Raw genomic sequence first — 18,031 nt, 5'->3', positions numbered from 1 at the left:
CCAGGAAATGAGGGCTTTTTAAAAGTATTACTCCTCCTTGATTTGTAGTAGAAGAGAGATAGTCCGGGACTTGAGATGTTAGAAGAAGAAATTTTTAAGTGGGAGGAGATGATGAAGTAGCTTTTGGCTGGACTTTTCTTGTTAGCCATAGACTGAACCAAACTCTCCTGCAATAGAGACTGCATTTTAGGGGGATGCAGTGGTGACCCAGGGAGACCTGTTTCAGCTTCGAACAGCACAAGAATGGCGAGAAACGAAGAAAGCTGAAGAGGGAATGGTGATACCCTCTGTCTTCGGGAAGAAGATGAGTCCTGTTTTTGGACCCCTCGGCCCCAGGGGAAAATGGGGGGGACTGTAGTCCCAGGATGAGAAACTGAACTGTTGTATTTTTGGGTCCGTGGCAAAGCATCCTTAAAGGAGCCCTATGAGCAGTCTGTCCATGCACGGTGGTGAGAGCACTGTGACATGGAATGGAGAGTGTCACACTGGCAGATTTTTTTCCCGGGCGGTTGCCATGTGTGACAGGGAAACACAGGGGGGCAGCTGTGTTTCCTGGGGGGTCTGTGGTGCAAGAGAGACTTCTCTCTCCCTTGATAGTTTAAGTATAGATTACCTGAAGGGTGGTAATTTGATCAAGAATCCTGGGTGATGTTTCATGGCTGGGTGTTTTTGGAATTGGGAGGAGGAGGGGTGGTTTAAAAGGTCTTCATCCTGGATTTAGTTTATGTGTTTTCTGTATTAGTAGTAGTTTAATAAAGTTTTTTTTTTCCTTTGTTATTAAGCTTGGGCCTGCTCTGCTCTGTTCCTGAAAACATCTCACAGCATTTATTTAGAAAAGGTGCATTTTCATGGGGACGCTGGCATTGCGCCAGTGTCCAACCATGACATTGGCTTTCTTTTAATAGAGCAGAATCAGGTATTTATTAATTCCAGCTCCTATAGATTCAGTCCTCATCATGAGGACTTCATTATATAATATAATATTTAACAAAAAGATTATAATAATGTAAAAAATGTATAGGTGTATTTTTATTTATTGCTATTATTATTAGCCTTCTACAAGAATGTCTTACCTGTATCTGAGCCTCTGCATCCCTAATAGATATATTCAGGGAGCTGACTGTGGACCCTGAACGGGGTCTCTTCTCTTGTCTCAGGATCTCTGGACCAGCACTGAATGAATGCCTCATTTGACCTTGATCTAGAAGATGCTGTGGTCGCTGGAGGACAGGTGAGTCTGGCCCTCTTGAACCCAGGAGTTCCCCTTTCTTTTCCACTTTGACCTCTTTGGTGAAGGATGTCATGGCCTGTTGCTGCTTTCTCTTCTTGTATTCTGTCATAAACTTGGAGATGGTTTTGTCAGTGGCTATGGTGTAGATTTTGTTGCCAGCACTCTCCCACCATTCTTTTTTCTTGGTTTGCTCTTTCTTTTCTGGTTTAGGACTCAGGGGTGGGGGTAGCAGCAATATTTCTCCACTCCCTCCTCGAGGTGTCAAGCTGTCTCCCAGTTGGTCTCTGATTTGACTTCGGTCATCTTCTGATGGTGTGTCCTTTCCAGACAGCCCTCCGGTTGATGGGGTGGAGGTTTCTGAGTGAAAAGATGGTAAAATGAAGAAAGAGTCACCTTTGAAAACTGGAGGCTCCTCTACATTGTTCTCCAGGTCCAGATGCATTTGGATGTAGTTGTTGCACAGTTCCATGCAGAGCTTGTGAAGCCGCTTGATCAGCCACCCCCAGTCTGCATTGCTGACTGGCTGGACGCTCAAAGATGGGATTCGAGCCCTCCACTGCCTCTTCTCCTTCCCTCGTGGGGGACTGACCTGGGCAGTTTCTTCAAAAATGTCTTCATCTTCTGAAGAACACTGCTGTGATGAGTCCGTGCTCCTCTCATCATCTTCAAAGAGGATCTTTTTCACTTGTTCTGCAGTGATGTTCTCCTGGTTTGTCAGGATTGCACAAACCAAGGCATGGAAGTAGATGTTGAAGCTCATTGCTGACTGGCGATACAAGTTGGCAGCTCCACCAATGCCAGACACTTTTTTCAACAAACACTTCAGCCCAGGTCTGGTGTCAAACTCTCTGGCTGTTCTGTAGGAGTCCAGAAGTAAGTCAAAGATAACAGCCAGGTTTTGCATGGAGATGTACCTGAGAAAACCAGCCAACTTGTTTTCTGGTACTTGTATTGACATTTTCTCCTCTAAGTTAGAAGGGCCTTTCACAAATTCTTCCAGTAAGATGTCATATAAATTCTGGAGCAGTACTTGGTGGGACAGCAAGCTCACCACTATTGTCCTGAAAGGAATGCTTGGTAAACCAAGCATGGGAAGGAAAAAAATCATAGAATATTAAAATGGTGCATCGTGCTTGTACTAAGAATAAAAGCACACTCAGATATTTCAGCCTGCTACATCTGAGGAATTTATTAACACACAAATTATTCCTTCACCAACATGTCAGACAACCTTTATTTTGCCATGACAAATTGGGGCCAAAACTAGTTTACTACTCAGTTTCCATTTCCACTAATGCCCAGGAGTACTTAAAAATAAACCATGAAGAGGTATCCAACCAATAAAGAAACATGTATAGAAACATCAGCAGTGCAATGCAGCATGCAAAGAAGCTGGTCTGGCTGAAGGCACATTTCACTGCTTGCTCTTAAGACTTCAACTTGAACACTGAGAGTCTAGCATGGACATACATATTCCTAACCCTGTTCCTCACACAGGATACTGGGTGATTCTTAGCTGTGCTTCCGTTAGAGAGATGCTAGGAGCTCTTTTAGCCCTCACTGATTTTTGATTTACACAGCGGACACAGGAATAGCAAATGCCTCTGATCAAAGTTTTCAGGTCTTTCACCAGTAAATAACACTGAGAGGCTTACAGGCAAGCAAGGCTTGGAAAAAAGACAGGATTGTTGTTTGGTATCTCATGGATTTCAAATTATAAACTGTTAAACCTAGTTTAAGGTCTTTTAAAAGGTCTTTATGTAAGATTACAGGGCAATGTTCTAAATGAAGCTGATGCACATAATAATATTTGGTTTGATGTGACGGGCCAAGTTTTAATTAGCACAGCTATCAAGTAAGGAAGAGATTTTTCAGTTTGCTTGCAATACTCAAGTTTTAGGTGTAAGTCAAAGCAAATCTTCATGTAACATGAGAAGTTCAGCTGCAGACCTTTGACATTTTTTTGTTGCAAAAATTATTCCGCTTTCATTAAACAACTTTCAAAAGTGTTTGGGAATACCAAAAAGTATTTTTTTTTTGAGAAATCCTATCAAAACCCAATTTTGAGAATATAACATTTTTAAAAAAGTTCAGGCAAAACTGTTATTCAGTTACATTCCCTGTGTCACTTTGCCTACCATGACACAGCTGATACGTCAGTAAAATTTAGTAGTCTTATTATTTGACAGTGATAAAATGTTAATGATTAGCACATACAGTTGAGCTCTTTATGGGCAAGTAGTTTTCTGCTGTAAAAATCATTAGAGGCTCTGACTCAAAAAAGCTCTTAAGAGCATGTATAAAGTTAAATGAGAGCTTGCAGTGATTTCAAGCAACTAATCCTGTTTCAAAAGCAGGGTCAGGAATGAAGGAGATCTGCTTTCCTTGTAATAGCCAAAAAAGCAATTTACAAGGACAGTGTAAAGTACTGCTCAATCCCAAAAGAAACTGGTAGAGAACTACAGGTGAAAACACAATGCCAAAGCTGGCTAAGGATAGTATTTTCTTATTCTGCCCAAAGTTTCAAACTGAAATATATGATTACTTTTCAGGAAGAAGAAAAGCTCCCTTACCCCAGCTTCCTGTGAAACGATGCAGCATTAGGGAAACAAAACCAAAAGGGAGAAGTGAAACCCTGCTAAGGTTAAAGTAAAACTTTGGAAAGGCCACATTTACTATCATGCATGATTGCCGTATTACTGCACTGCTGTAGCAAATAATATGAAAACAGTGGCACAGTCAACTTGTGAGCTGTGTTTTGGTGAAAAAATGAGCATTGCTGGGATAACACTTGGCTATGGGCAGATACACCTTTAGCAGTTGGTTGGACAAAGAGTAGTGTGAGAGCATTCAGAGTTTGCATTAATTGCAAGCTTTATTTATTTGTTTAAAGACAAGAAGACCCTTGCTACCCTTACCAATGCAGCCGGTTAGATTGCATGGCCTTATGTGCTATGAGAGATGAATATTCCAGTCTTTTGCTTTGCATTCATAGTAACAAGAAGAATGACCTGCTAGCCTTTGGATAAAGTGGATATTTTCCCCTATAAAGGAATGGTTTAACCTGTGACTTCTAGCTTTCTTTGTCTTTGTGCAGGGCCCTGTTCTCTGATGGTGAGGCAACAGAGCACCTGTTCTCAGGGGAAAACTTCCATACAGCAGCGTAAGAACAGACACATCTTGCATGGTCTTTCTTCCTGTCCATCCAAAGAAGAACCATCACATTTTGGCTCCTTGTTGCAAGCAATAGTTTAGATTTGAATGGTATAAGCCATGTTCAGTATCTCGTAAAAGACAATTTCATGCCATTACATACCTTGCAATACAAACACAAACCCTGAATGCAGAATTCTGATTCTTGGCCCAAATGATGGTACAGCAGTTGTTTAAACAACCACATGCAAGCAAAAGGAAATATTCTTTCACAGGATCAGACTGTAGTGCAAATAGATGAGTTTCCCAGCTGGTAACATAACAGAAAGACTTCCACAAAAATAATGTGCCAAGCAAAAACAACATTCCCTAGCTCAATATTGACAGCTTAGCAGTTTTGGATGTGGTCTCTTCAGTTTATAATGCCCCAGTTCATACATTACCTTTTTCTACCTTCTTAACCAAGTAATACCGAATTTAAAAGACCCTTAGTGAAGCAGACATTGCATTTGCCAGGTATCACTAAAACCACAACAATGTCACAAAACCTAATTTGATCAGTGTATTCATTTTTGCTGATGAGCCCTATGGAGAGGTATGATTTACCAGGCTCAGTTCACATCTCTACCTGTTCAGCAATATTTTTATCTTGCTTTTCATGACACAGTGTCTTCCTTGGAAGATATTTTACCTTCTCTGGTTATGCCCATTTGGTTTCTTATCTGGTGGCAGGTCAATGATGAGCACACATGACTGGGCATGTTCAAACCCTTCCTTGTTGTTAGGGGTTTTTGGGGAGCACTGAGTCTCCAGCATGAAGACCTAGAAAACAACAAGTTACATAAAACAATCAGTTTAGCGCTTGCAGTGGGTCTGGGGAGGGGAAGAGGCTGGGAATAGGATTCCCTGCAGTGTGAAATATCTGTCATTCTGAATTATTTTACAGTGATAGAGAGAATGCAAGGTATCCCCCCAGGCAGACCGTTCCTGGAGTATGCTGCTTTGGTAAAACAGCAATGGGCTGCCTCCAGATATCCAGCAGGGTGCAGGGCAAAGGACAGACGTATTTTTCTTTGAACCTGTATAAGACATAACACCAAATGCCAAATCAAGCTTTCTGTTGTCTGTATGCTTCTATCTGAAAGTATCACGTACAGGGGAGACAAGGACCTGCTTGCACAGTTAGCCAGTTGTACCTAGAAAGGTTGGTTGTTGGAAGGATTATTTTCAGCCAACAGACACCTAATATGCAATCCTTTGGGGACACAGACAGCAACTAAACCACAGAGAGCAACTAAATACCAAGCAGCCACGAACTTACCACACCCCAGCCCCCATGCCTCTCAGTGATGGGGAGGGGAATCAGGGGAAAAAAAGATAAACTCCATGGGTTGATATAAGAATGGTTTACTAATTTAAATAAAATATAGTAGTATCTATTGCCACCACAAAAAGGGAGGCCAAAAAAGAAAAAAAAAAAAAGAGTCATCACCTGATGACTGATGCTCAGCCTGTTCCTGAGCAGCCCCTGCCAGACAACTCCCCTCATTTACATACTGAGCATGACACTCTATGGTATGGGATATCCCTCTGGCCAGTCACCGTCAGCTGTCCTGGCCATGCTCCCCCCAGGCTTCTCGTGTCCCTCCTTACTGGCAGAGGATGGAAAACGTGACCTAGTGTAAGCACTATTCAGCAACAACTAGAACATCAGTGTGTTACCAACATTATTCTCATACTAAATTCAAACCACAGCACTGTACCAACTACTAGGAAGAAAATTAACTCCATCCCAACCAAAATCAGTTCAGTGGGAAACAGGGAAACTCTCAATTGCTGTAGCTTTGTTTTGTAGCTTCATAGTTGTAGCAAATCCTCACTGTGGAGGACTCAGGGAGTGCCACTGATAGGGTCTACAAGAAAAGTATTAATGTTAAATTCCCTGCTTTCTTGAGTTCTGCATCTTTAAAACTTATTTGAAAACACATTTTCTATTCAAACAATGTCTGCCACTACCACATTATTTGTGACCACCAGTCCTAGTCTGTGTGTCTCAGATTTTCAAGTAGCATCAGAGTATGATTTATCAAGTCAGAACATCTGCTGATTGTTTTAACCTATCTGCTTTCCTATGCTGAAACTGTCATATGGTATTTACAGTTTTATGGTACCCTGCAGGTCATTAAGTTCAGTCTGCTGTATTTCAAAGAACTTGTTTCATATAACCACTTTAATAGAATGAATTCATTGTAGTCAAAAGGACCCTAGGAAGGTTCCAAGTTTACTCTGCAGATTCTGGTTAGGAGTTAGTGAATCATTTGTTAAATGTCAGCATTATCCTCTAGTTCCCAGTAACCCTTTTTCTTCTTTGCAATCTATATCTAGGTATTTATAGAGAAAAATGCTTGGCTAAGTTAATCAAATCTTGTTTTCCTATTTTCATATCATCATCTCTGTTCTAGTGCAATTTTTGTCTTTTGAATTTATCATTCCTTAACAGAGTATTCAGAAATCGACGTTATATTCTTGATGAGGATTCACAGTGACATTACTATTTTCCTTTCTCTATCAGAAATGTCTCCACTGATGTATGCTGTCCTGGCAATTTTAAAAATTACATTACACAGTAGACTCATTGTCAATCCTCTTTAGATAACTATGCATTTTTTCCCACCCTAGGCATTTCAAATTCCTTTTTACAGGGCAACAATTCTGAGGTTTTCTTTTTTTTTTTCCCTAGTTTTTGAATTCAGAGTAATTAATTTTTCTGAATACTACTATAAGACAATTGATATTAGCCTGGTGATGAGAAAGTCTTTGCCTGTAGGGCTTGTGAGGAAGATGGTGGAAAAAATACATCTTCATAAAGAAAAGCTCCAAGTTCAAAAGGTTTTCTGACTTCCCCTGAAACATCTGTCAGTACCTGCTGTGCCATGGCTCTGATCCTCCAGTACTCAGCTTCAGCACTTGGCGAGAGGGAGGGGGCTGCCACCTTCACTTCACAGGCATCTCCACTAAAGCTTTCAGTACCACTGTGGAAATAGCCCAACAGGTTCTATAGAGAGACACAACATCAGAATTTCACTGTGAGTTAAACAAATTACTCTAGCCATGTCCTGCCTGTTTGGGTGAAATACAAGATTCAGTGACCTTTGCCACTCCCACCAGCTGGTCACCTGTCATCTAGCAAATAATATATCCAATGTAAAGGCAGCTTTTAATGGATGCTGGTCTGCAAAGACTTCACAGGATTTTTTGTTTACAAAACAGACAGTGAATTGAAAACTAGTCTATATGGAGCATGCAGCTACAGCAAAGCAACATTGTCTTCTACCTAGTTTTTGTACATCCAAAGGAAGAAATGGATCAAAAGGGAACTTTTCACCTATTGAACTCTTCTGATTTCATAGTGGCAAGGCAATTTAAAGTAAGTCTGAACTGAAAGCTACTAGTGTGGTCTGTATACATTTAGAAAAAATGATTTTAATCTCCACTGTTGATCCAAAATGTTTAATTGTGAATCGACAAATTAACAACTTGTCAAAAATTAGTGCATCCACTGTGTGATTACATTTTGACTGACAGAAAAATGGCAGTTTTACCTTTACTGGCTCCAGAGTGGCAGAGAATGCATCCTGCAAGGCACAACATGCAAGCCTCCACATCTCTTCAGTAAAAACAGGCCCTGCTGTCACCAACACATACCTGCAAGGACACAGGAAAATGTTACCATGTTCAAGAAGGAACTACACAATTTTTACTCCTAAAGGGAGAAGGCTGAAAATCCCCATCTTTGGAAATGTCCAAAGCCAAGCTTGATGGGGCTTTGAGCAACTTGGTCTAGTGGAAAGTGTCTCTGCCCATGGCAGGGGAGTTGAAACTAAGTGATCTTTAAGGTCCCTTCCAACTCAAACCATTCTATGAATCTATGAAAACAGAACAAAAGGCTTACTCAGTAAGTAGCTAGCTAATGTTATCCAATCTCCTCAGTTGTTACCCTGACCTATTTTTGTAATTACACTATAGTTTTGACTTTTTCTTCTCCTTTGCTTTTCCTCTTTAAGTAGACATCTTGCCACAAGAACCACACATTATGTAATTGTATAAATGCAGTTCTTATTCTGAATATGACTATAATAGCCTGAAGACTGAGAAAGGTGCTAATTATCTCTAAAGACCTGTGAATGCCAGAAGACCCTTTTTCTTAAGGATTAGTTATTTTCTAACTATATATAAGTAATGTGCAAGTGCTTTTTTTGAGACTCATACACATAATAATGCCTAAAATCACAGGTTCTGAAGCACACTGAAAACAGCAAGAAAAGGTTAATAAGTCTACAATCCATTATTCCACTAAAAAGACCTAAGACGTATTGTAGACTTCTGAGATGTTAACCAACTTATCAGTCCCCAAGTTCTTCAAAGACATAGGCATAATTTTTGAATGTGCTAAGAGTGAACAGATTGGGTTACCTGATACAGGAACAGCCAACTCTGGAAATAATTTCTGTTGGTTCTGCTACACAGGCTACCAGTAACTTGAAAAGATCTTTCAACATAGTATTGATCATATTCTCATAACCAATATCTATAAGGAAAAAACACAGACTGGTTTGCAGACATCATTGCCTTTTCATTATAATTAAACAGGGCAACACTACACTTACTGTTATTCAGCGAATTTGCAAAACCAAATGCTTTTTATGCAGTTATTGAAACATGCATTGCATCAAGCTGAAAGAAGAACAATCTTTTTTAAGTTAATAATATAAAATGTCTGGACTGAAGTGGTACAGGACAAATTATCTTAGATCCTGTTTCTGATATTCTAGTTCCTTGTGATCAAAGTCTTTGTATCTTCTTTTGGGATCAGAGTATGATTTATACTTTATACTAAAGATTATGATCTTTTAATTTTGAAGATAGCCCTGCTCTGAGAAGGTGCCTGGTCTAAATAACTTCCATAAGTGTCTTACAATTTTTTTCCTCATACAATTTTTTCCCCATAATTCAAAGCCCTATAAAGAAAAAAAAAATCCTGATCAGAAATTTTTAACTCTCCTATTTTATGCTTGAGCAACCAAAAAAGCAATGAAACCACCTCAAGTAGCTATTCAGCAACATGTCACTGATGACAGTAGATATGACACTACAATGACATACCTGAGTGTATGAAATTTTGAATGTGCTCCACCACAAGTTCACTGGAAAGGCCAATGGCATGCTTGAAATTAGAAGATGCCACATCCCAGTAAGAGTGGTCACCATGGCTGCGATGGAGCCAAAGAGACATCGTGGGAAGAAGAAGATGTACAACTGCATAAATGCCAAATCCTGGTCCTTAAAATAAACACAATAATGGTTGTATGTACTTGCTTACAAAGCCTACATGCTCAGTAAATTTGCTAATTTGTTCCAAGCTGAAGCCTGAGGTAATGCTGAAGTAAAAAGGTTCTGAAATTTTTTTGTGGGATGAGAGTAGTAAAATTTTGATGTAGTTATGAGGTACTTTTAGCCAACTGTTTACCTGCAGTGTTTCCCAGCATATCTGCAGGATTATGTAATTTTCTCTTCCATTTGCTAGACATGAAGCAAACATTTTCTGTGGCTAGGACATCGATAGAGTACCACACCTCTTTATTGTGCAATGAATTGAAGCATATGTTCAATATGCTCTTACAAGATGCCTTTTGTCAACAGAATAATGGACTAGCTGGAACAACGTATCAGCTCTGAGAAAATCCCTTTGTAGCAGAGAATGTGTCTGTGCAGCTTTAACACAACTAACATACTTTACAGAAATGGCTTAGGAGTCTAAAAGGTTTGGTTAGGACTCCACTAGCTCACATTTTATCAAGCCCTTTCATTACCAGGTGTCTTGGCAATGTCCCTTAGCAACTCAAAGAGCAGATCCAAAGTAGGAGGCTGGTGCTGACGGGGACAGTTGGATATGGCAGTTGTTAATTCTTCCAGCAGAATAATCCAGACATTGATAAGGCCTACAAGTAAAGAAAGAAAGATTAAAAACCATGAGTAAGATACTGCTTGACACAGGTGAAACTTGCCATCAGAAATTATGGAAATTAATAAATTAAGTAACTTCAAGATTATGGTTCTTGCATGTTTACTGTTGCCATGTAATGGTTGTGGGCAATAGTCATTTTTGAAACGATGGTTTCCTTTTCCCTCCCTTTATCAAGTTTGTGTTTTGTCCCATCCTTCCTCATCAATACACACCTTGTTCTTGTCACACTTTACTATTCCTACTAGCTCAGTCTCTTTAACCTTGTGTAAAACATCCCACAAAAATATATAAATAAGACCTCATCTCATTACGATTGCAAATGCTGCCCCTAATAGATTGTACTCCCTTAGGTTATAACTTAAAGTAAGGCTCCTGAGGAGACTAGCCATAATTTAACTGGCTCTATTTGGTACTCAGGACTGAACAGTAAAAATGTCTCATAAGGTATGATCAGGCTGCCTCAGATGTCATCTTTAGATGTTGAAGAGGTCATAGAGCTGGACAACTGCCAGAACAGAAGATAGAATACAGGTGAGCTCTGGTCTACACTGACAAACAGGTATCCCCTAAAAGATTACAGGATACAATGAATATTCAATACTATTTTGAAGATGGTTAGGAATTGCTGCCCTTTAATTTTTCACAGATCCCTTAAGTATTTGCTAGTTCCCCATGAAAACATGAACAACTAAAAGAATCTTGCACATTACACTCCTGAGTTAAGGTCCTGTTCCCTTCCAGTGGTAGCTATGCTACCAATGTAGTCTGTATCTTAATGATGCTTGCTGGCTAATTATGTTTTAAAAATAATACAAGGGGGAACTTTGTTTAAGATTCACTGAGCTTGCTGACTGCAAGAATCTTCCTGAGAAACAAGGAAAAAACAGTGAAATCATTACTTCATAACTAGTTTGAGGATTTATTTATTCACACCACTTTCAGAGGGCAGTGGTGTGCCCTGTTTTGAGTCAGTTAGACTTTAATGATATTTCTGGATAAGGAAACAGCACAAATGACTCAGAATGAAATATGGACATTTTCCAATGTGGGAGAACTGAGTATCTCTAAAACACCCTCTTGAAGAGTCCACCATGAAATCAAATACAGTATGAAAATATACTCCAAACATGGCAAAGTAGGTTAAAACATTTTGCCTCATCCTGCTACCAACTTTGAGCACTAGAGTACCAAGTGAAACTGCCTTGTGTCAGTCTTTACTCTTTGTAAAGTCAGTTTGCCTAGCAATGTTCTAACACCACTGCCATGTAAATAACAAACTAGGTGACAGTCTCAGGGCATAGCTCTGACAAGAACCAAAAGAAGGTTTGTTTGCTGCAGGGTGGTATTTCTGTTTACAGCAGGAGACTGACAGGCAGAGTCACTTCAGAACAATAGGCAACTGAGGTGGGGAGACTCTAGGTCAAGTTCCAAGTCTGATTCAAAGCAGAGGCTTCAATGACTTGGGTCTCCTACATCCCAGGTGAATATCCTAAAATCCCCTGAGAGAGAAAAAACAAACCAAACCCAGCATAGAAAGAAGTAAAAGGTTGTTTTGTGAAAGACTAGGACTTGTGACTTTCTGGTTTCAAAGAGCAGCTTTTCTCTCCTTTATCCAGGGTAGCAGGAACAGCACAATCCATGTGGTGGAAGAGTCTAGATAAAAGTAGGTACCAAGAGCCAATCTGGTGAGGCACATGAATGAAATGCATTGGAGTCAGCCTGCTTTTTGCCAGGTTGCAGCTGACTCTTCACAGAGGCAGCCTGGTTGGAACAGCTCAGTAGTCCACATATTCAGAAGTGACTGTGAAGCAAGGGGTTAAGTTAGAAATGTAGCTAGTAAGATGAAGGCCATATATTTTGATTAAGGGCTTAACAAGGAGATTAGGAAAAAAGTAATTATTACCAGATGGGGAAAATTGAAGCAAAGACAATATATAATGTATCTGACTTAGCTGCATTTTTAGAAATGACAGGGAATAGATGAAGTATTGTAGAACGGTAGGAACCATAAATACACCTGGCTTCTAGGAATGATTGGGCCCAGGAGATAGAGTTTGGACCATGACCAAGGGGTCAAGAAGTTTTGGCAATCAGATAAAGGTGAAGAGTTTACCATGAGGAAGACCTCTTACTTCATCTTCAGAAGCTCACTGACCCAATTAAAGAAGATGACTGTGCAGTAGTAATGAACATTCAGCTCATTGAAATACAAAGCGGGAGCAGGTGATGCATATGTGGAGGTGTCTCGGATGTCTTTATGAATATGTAGAGCTTTTGTACATATATGGAGAAGCTACAGTTTTGGAAATTTGCACATCTTTAGAGGACTACCTTCCATGTGCCCAGTGTTCTGAATAAACATGCCACTTTTCAACTCAAATTAGTTAAAGAATCTTCTGTCCATGCATCAACTGTACTGCTGTGAAGGTGTCCTGAGCCCAGAAGACATAAGGCTGCATTCCTCTACTGCTTGGCTCTGTACATTCTAGTTCATCCAATACCTGATTTATCTACAACCCATATAAACCATCAAAATAATCAGGAGACAAATGCTGCTTGTTTTTTCTGGAGGTCATGGTGCTTTTTATGGACTTCAGAAATTCACTGTTTATTTCAACAGACCACAGGGTCTAAGTTTGGAAACATTTAAACAATTATTCTTTATCTTTCTAAACTGTAACTCAATGTCAAACCATGACACCTAGAAAGCAGTTTTGTGTTAGCTCTCAGAAATACACAATGGTTGTATTATGAATATCAGGATAATCAAAATAATTGTTAATCAAAATACTGTTATCTTGCCCTAAGAGAGGGGCTGTATTTTTCTTATATATGAATTGTATCTTTTACATAAAGAAGGTGACAGGACCTGAACTTCTGAGCTCTGTGTGCACACGTGGGTTTGTGTAGACAACAAGGAAACAATAAACTGTGAAGTTTTCCCTCCTTTTTGCTTTCAGCAGTTGGCAAAATTTGCAGCAACACACAGAAGAAGCAATTGATTAGTTCTGCATTTATTACTTCCAATGCACTTACCCGTGTCATCATCAAAGTCAGAAAGGATGCACTCAATCCCATCCTCACTGCTGGCTGACTGTTCCTGCGCTCTTCGGGGCAAGTTAACCAGCCGGCCACTGAGGAAGATGGGTTTCAAGGGCATTTTATAGATTTTGGCTAACAACTTGGAAGGGTAGAGAAGAGGAGAGAGAAAAGAAAAGAGAAGATAAATATCCATAGGAAAGTTTGCAAAAGCAATCACATACAACACAGGTACGTAAAATAAAATAAAAGGTATGCAAACACAACTAGAGGCCAGAAGTCTTCAGTTCACTGACAAGTGAAAAGCTGTGGGTAAAGAGAAGGAGAGCAGTAATTTAAATAACACATTTCTGAGATGGGAGTGTGCTCTCCTCATTTGTGAAAGGCAAACGTTACAACTCACTGATCGCATCTATGACCTACAAAGCTCCGTTAGCTGTACTATTGCAGGGATGCTACCGGCATTTAATCAGGTCTTTCTAAGTAAATTCTAAGTAAAGAATGTACTTGCAATATACAGACAAGATTTTTTTTAGTCATTCCTGTTCTACTTTTACTGGCAAGTTAAAAGGTATAACAAGATATAAATGGCTGCTTCTTTTAAAGAGGAGAAATTATTTCTCCACTGTGAACTGTAGTTTGTAAGGATGAGGAATAGCAATGTGGTATAAATAGTGTATAGACGGAACATACATTAGATATATACACAGATATTTACGGATTTTTTTGGATGAACAAGATAGCAAGTTGAGTTTGGTATACCTGCTGTTTATCATTCTGAATTGCTTTATTCTTCCCTTCTTTTCTCAGTCTGCATACTGAATCCACCCATTATCTCTGAATTTAGATATTAAGTACTTTCATTAATGATAGTATCCTTTATTGTGCTTTTGTATTGTACCCAAAAAAACCATGGCCTGGGTCCAACAAAAAGTCCTGCAGGTACTACAGAAATATAAATAACATTATAAAATCAGACAAAAATTGTCCAGGTAACCCTGGATAATAATATATGCTGTGTGCAAGGAGATTACAGGAAACATGCCAGCATTCTAATTATTAGAGATTTGACCTGAGCTTCAGATATGTCGCATGGTACAAATAAGCTGCTTCTGCGTTTCAGAGGGTGTAACCTATTGTTTTTAAAAGAAAAGAATTCTCAACTTCTTGTCTTGTTTTTTTTTTTTTTGTCTTTCATTCACAACACTGTTTATGGTAACTGTTTAAATAAGAATGAGTGTAGCTTTGAGTTATGTTACTATGAGGTTTTGAACATTCACATTTTCTCACTTGCTCCCTGGGTCTAAGTGTTCTTATCTCCTTGGTTTTCCCACTGCTTAACTGGCCTGGAAGGTATGATATTCCCTCATATTACCACTGTCCATTTGGCAGTGTTACCATCAGGGTCACCACAGACTCTGTTGGGTTCATGCAACTCATCCAATGACTGATGCAAAGCCTGCAGGTTAGAATTATTTCCCAGGCCAGGCGAGTGTCTGTATAAGATTGTTCATCATACCTGAGAACATCTCCTGAGGTAATCAAGTGCAGGAAGGCACAAGTCTGTAGATGCAGATCCTGATCCTGGCACACAGTCACCCATCTCCTTACAATCTACTTCCCCTGGGGACAGGAAAGGCAGCATTGGGAAGGACAGAAGAAAAGAAATAAATAGAGCATTAATTTTCTTTTCTCAGTCAGTTACACCCTAATGTTTGAACAGATTCCAGAAAACATCCCTTGTTTGATCTTCTTAGATGACAACCAGGTGACCCCCACACAAACAATACAGTAATACTGGTCATAGTTTGTACACAAATTTTTATATGAATAAATGCTTTAATAAACATATGCCTATTTAATATCTCTTTAGTAGAGTCTTTGGGAATTCTAATAATTATATATTGTATTATCTGTCATATTGACTCTATTCCACTTTCTTCCATGGGTGTAGGAATTACTTACTTATATTCAGCATTTGCTTAATTACTGTAGTATTTTTTTCTACTCATTTGCACCCCACTGCCCCGGAAAATTCTTCTACTACAAATTCTTCCTATTAGTTTATTTACTGCTTAAATCCACCATTTTATATTTTGTATACTACATTTCTTTCTGCTGTCTAATGCAGGTATCAAGGTCTCACAGTTTCAACTGTATGACACATGTCCTCAGGTTCTAGTGCCTGTCTATTGCTGGTATTCCCAACTTCCATCGGCAGCTGCTTCTTTCAGGCCAGCTTCACTAAGGGAATTCAATAAGCAGAGCAGTTCCAAGGCATCCTGGTGCAGAGCTCCTTCTCTGGATAACTCCATTCACTCCATCATTTTCCCTGTCTGCCAGTCTGCCTGTCTCATCTCAGCTAAAGTTCTGTCCACCTTAGAATACTTGGCTCAAAACCATTTTTCAAAACCAGTTTAGCCAAATACTTCCCATTCAGCACCAAATCTGAAGCATGACTAAATGCCTATCAACATTAACATTTTCTTGCCTTAAAAAGTTACTCCTCTCATAAAGAGCACAAGATAAATATTAAATTGTTTTATTAGATCCTACTTTGTTCTCCTTTCACTATATTTATTTGCCTTTTCTATGCTCTTAACTATTAACTAACATAATGTATTTTAAACTTTTGTCTACTACTGAGATCAGCCAACTCAGCCAGTGACATTTGAATCCTTAAGTTTTACAATAAAATGCACATAGTAGAGCATTGTATTTGCTGTTGTTTCCCATAGTCCTATTACCTTTAATACAAAAAAAGACCATGCTTTTTGATATTTGACCACAATGGGGTCAAAATTATCTCATGAAAGCAAGAAACGTAAAGAAATATAACACAGACTTTTAAGCTCTCCAGGAGAAACATGAGTTCCCTCCATTGGTACTGGACATGTAAGTTTATTTCTCTTTTGTACTAATAACTACAATTACATCACAAGGTGAATTCTTCCCCCATTGGAATCAATGGTGAAATAGCTCAGTGAGACAAGAGTAACACTGAAGAGTAGATCTGCTGCAGCTAGGTGCTTCATTTAAATCAAAAGGAGTTGCTTACAGACCTAGGAACCTTGTAAATTAATATTCATATAGAAACTAAAAGCCCCATTTTATCACTACTTAAAAGTTCTATAATTTACATCCACAAAAAAACCCCAACATTGTCACAGTTCAATGAAAAGTGTCAAATTCTAGTGATCAAGGCAAGCCATGGTTCGCCAGCATGGGGGTAGAATGACCCAGCACCATATGCCTTTGTTCTGAAGGCTGCTGAAGCATGACAATTACTCTGCAGGGTCACCCTGACACGCTATGCCTAGTCTCTGCTGCCCACACTGTAAAATAGGCCCTGCTCTGTTGCAAACAATCCATGCAGTCTCTGCACAATCCCAGGCCATTTCTGCAATATTCTAGGTTTGGATGGTTTTTTTGTTTTATTATTTACATGAATATAAGCAAGTCCTGGTGTAACTAAGATCAAATTAAGATGCAGACAATAGTGAGATGCATCTTTGCTGCTATAAAAACTTAAAGAACTGATAGTATTAAAAATGTTACAGAAATAATCCCTTGGTCTTGATTTATTTTATTTTTTAAAGCATTCTGGACTCAACATCTTCAGTGCCCCTCTCTTTCCTACTATGCTATGTATTACATAATTGAATTATCCTCTTCTGTGGGATATCATGACTTAATAGGAAAGTATTTACCCAGTCCTTTGACAAACTTCATAAGGCACATGATATAACTGGTGGCAGCGTTGGCAAAGACCTGGATGTTGTCTGTGTTTAGAAATGCTTCAAAGACATCAAACACCGGAGCTTGGCGTTTCCCTGTGGAGATAACAAGATGAGAACTCTTCCTCATACACTCTTACAAATAATTTTCCAACCATTTTTCAAAAATTTAACTGAATCTGTAGAATCTTTTCTATTCTGGGCAGAGACAGAAATAATCTTAAAAGTAAAACCTTCTCTTGTTCCTGGGGCAACTTGTGTAGCCTTTCATAGGAAGTGACTGGACTTTGCCCAGTCTTTGACAAATACCAGTTTATACCTGCTCAAATGGTAAGAGCAGGTTTCAGCTCTTGAACTCAGGAGCTAATACTTCTGTTTGGTGGAGGTTTCTGTTTAGTTTCTGTTTTAGTTTTTGATAACTGCCAAGATTACATCAATCATGCAGAAAACTATTCAGACTATAGAGTAACAAAATAGCCTTGATTTTCTGAAGTAGATTATCATCTTCAAAAGCTGTGTACACCAGCATTCAGCCATCAACCATAACAGATCTCAATGACAAAGTTTAGGAGGAGAGTCACGTCCCTTACACATGACTTGTCACATTTAAACATACCTTCTAATGGGACAAAAGAACAAAAAAGATGGATTTTCCCATATTAACACATTTCCATACAAGCAAACATCTCTGGGAAGGATGCACATTATTACAGAAATGTGGTCTGTAATAGCACTAGGAATCTGAAAGCCTCGTGATCAAATGCCTGGACAAGCACTTGCCTAGATTATCACATTAAGTTACCATGAGGTATAAGAGCATTAAGTTTCATACAATAGGGAAGACAG

General features: G+C 39.1%; 1 protein-coding gene across 4 annotated transcripts in view; it reads right to left on the bottom strand.

The window, feature by feature from the left end:
• Positions 1 to 18,031, bottom strand: part of ARFGEF3 (ARFGEF family member 3) — an 88,281-nt gene that overhangs the window by 7,128 nt on the left and 63,122 nt on the right. For all 4 annotated transcript variants that reach the window (XM_053973043.1, XM_053973044.1, XM_053973045.1 and 1 more), the window contains 10 exons: positions 17,159 to 17,281; positions 14,968 to 15,071; positions 13,446 to 13,590; positions 10,255 to 10,383; positions 9,548 to 9,724; positions 8,858 to 8,972; positions 7,987 to 8,089; positions 7,308 to 7,439; positions 5,076 to 5,206; positions 1,074 to 2,304 (listed from right to left, as the gene is read on the bottom strand). In XM_053973043.1, coding sequence (XP_053829018.1) covers positions 1,074 to 2,304; positions 5,076 to 5,206; positions 7,308 to 7,439; positions 7,987 to 8,089; positions 8,858 to 8,972; positions 9,548 to 9,724; positions 10,255 to 10,383; positions 13,446 to 13,590; positions 14,968 to 15,071; positions 17,159 to 17,281 — 2,390 coding nt within the window. The remainder of the gene's footprint in view (positions 1 to 1,073; positions 2,305 to 5,075; positions 5,207 to 7,307; positions 7,440 to 7,986; positions 8,090 to 8,857; positions 8,973 to 9,547; positions 9,725 to 10,254; positions 10,384 to 13,445; positions 13,591 to 14,967; positions 15,072 to 17,158; positions 17,282 to 18,031) is intronic.

Source organism: Vidua macroura, chromosome 3 (assembly GCF_024509145.1).
Source record: "Vidua macroura isolate BioBank_ID:100142 chromosome 3, ASM2450914v1, whole genome shotgun sequence".
Lineage (NCBI taxonomy): Eukaryota > Metazoa > Chordata > Aves > Passeriformes > Viduidae > Vidua > Vidua macroura.
The sequence above is the reverse complement of the archived record's forward strand: the minus strand, read 5'-3'. Positions and strand labels throughout refer to the sequence as shown.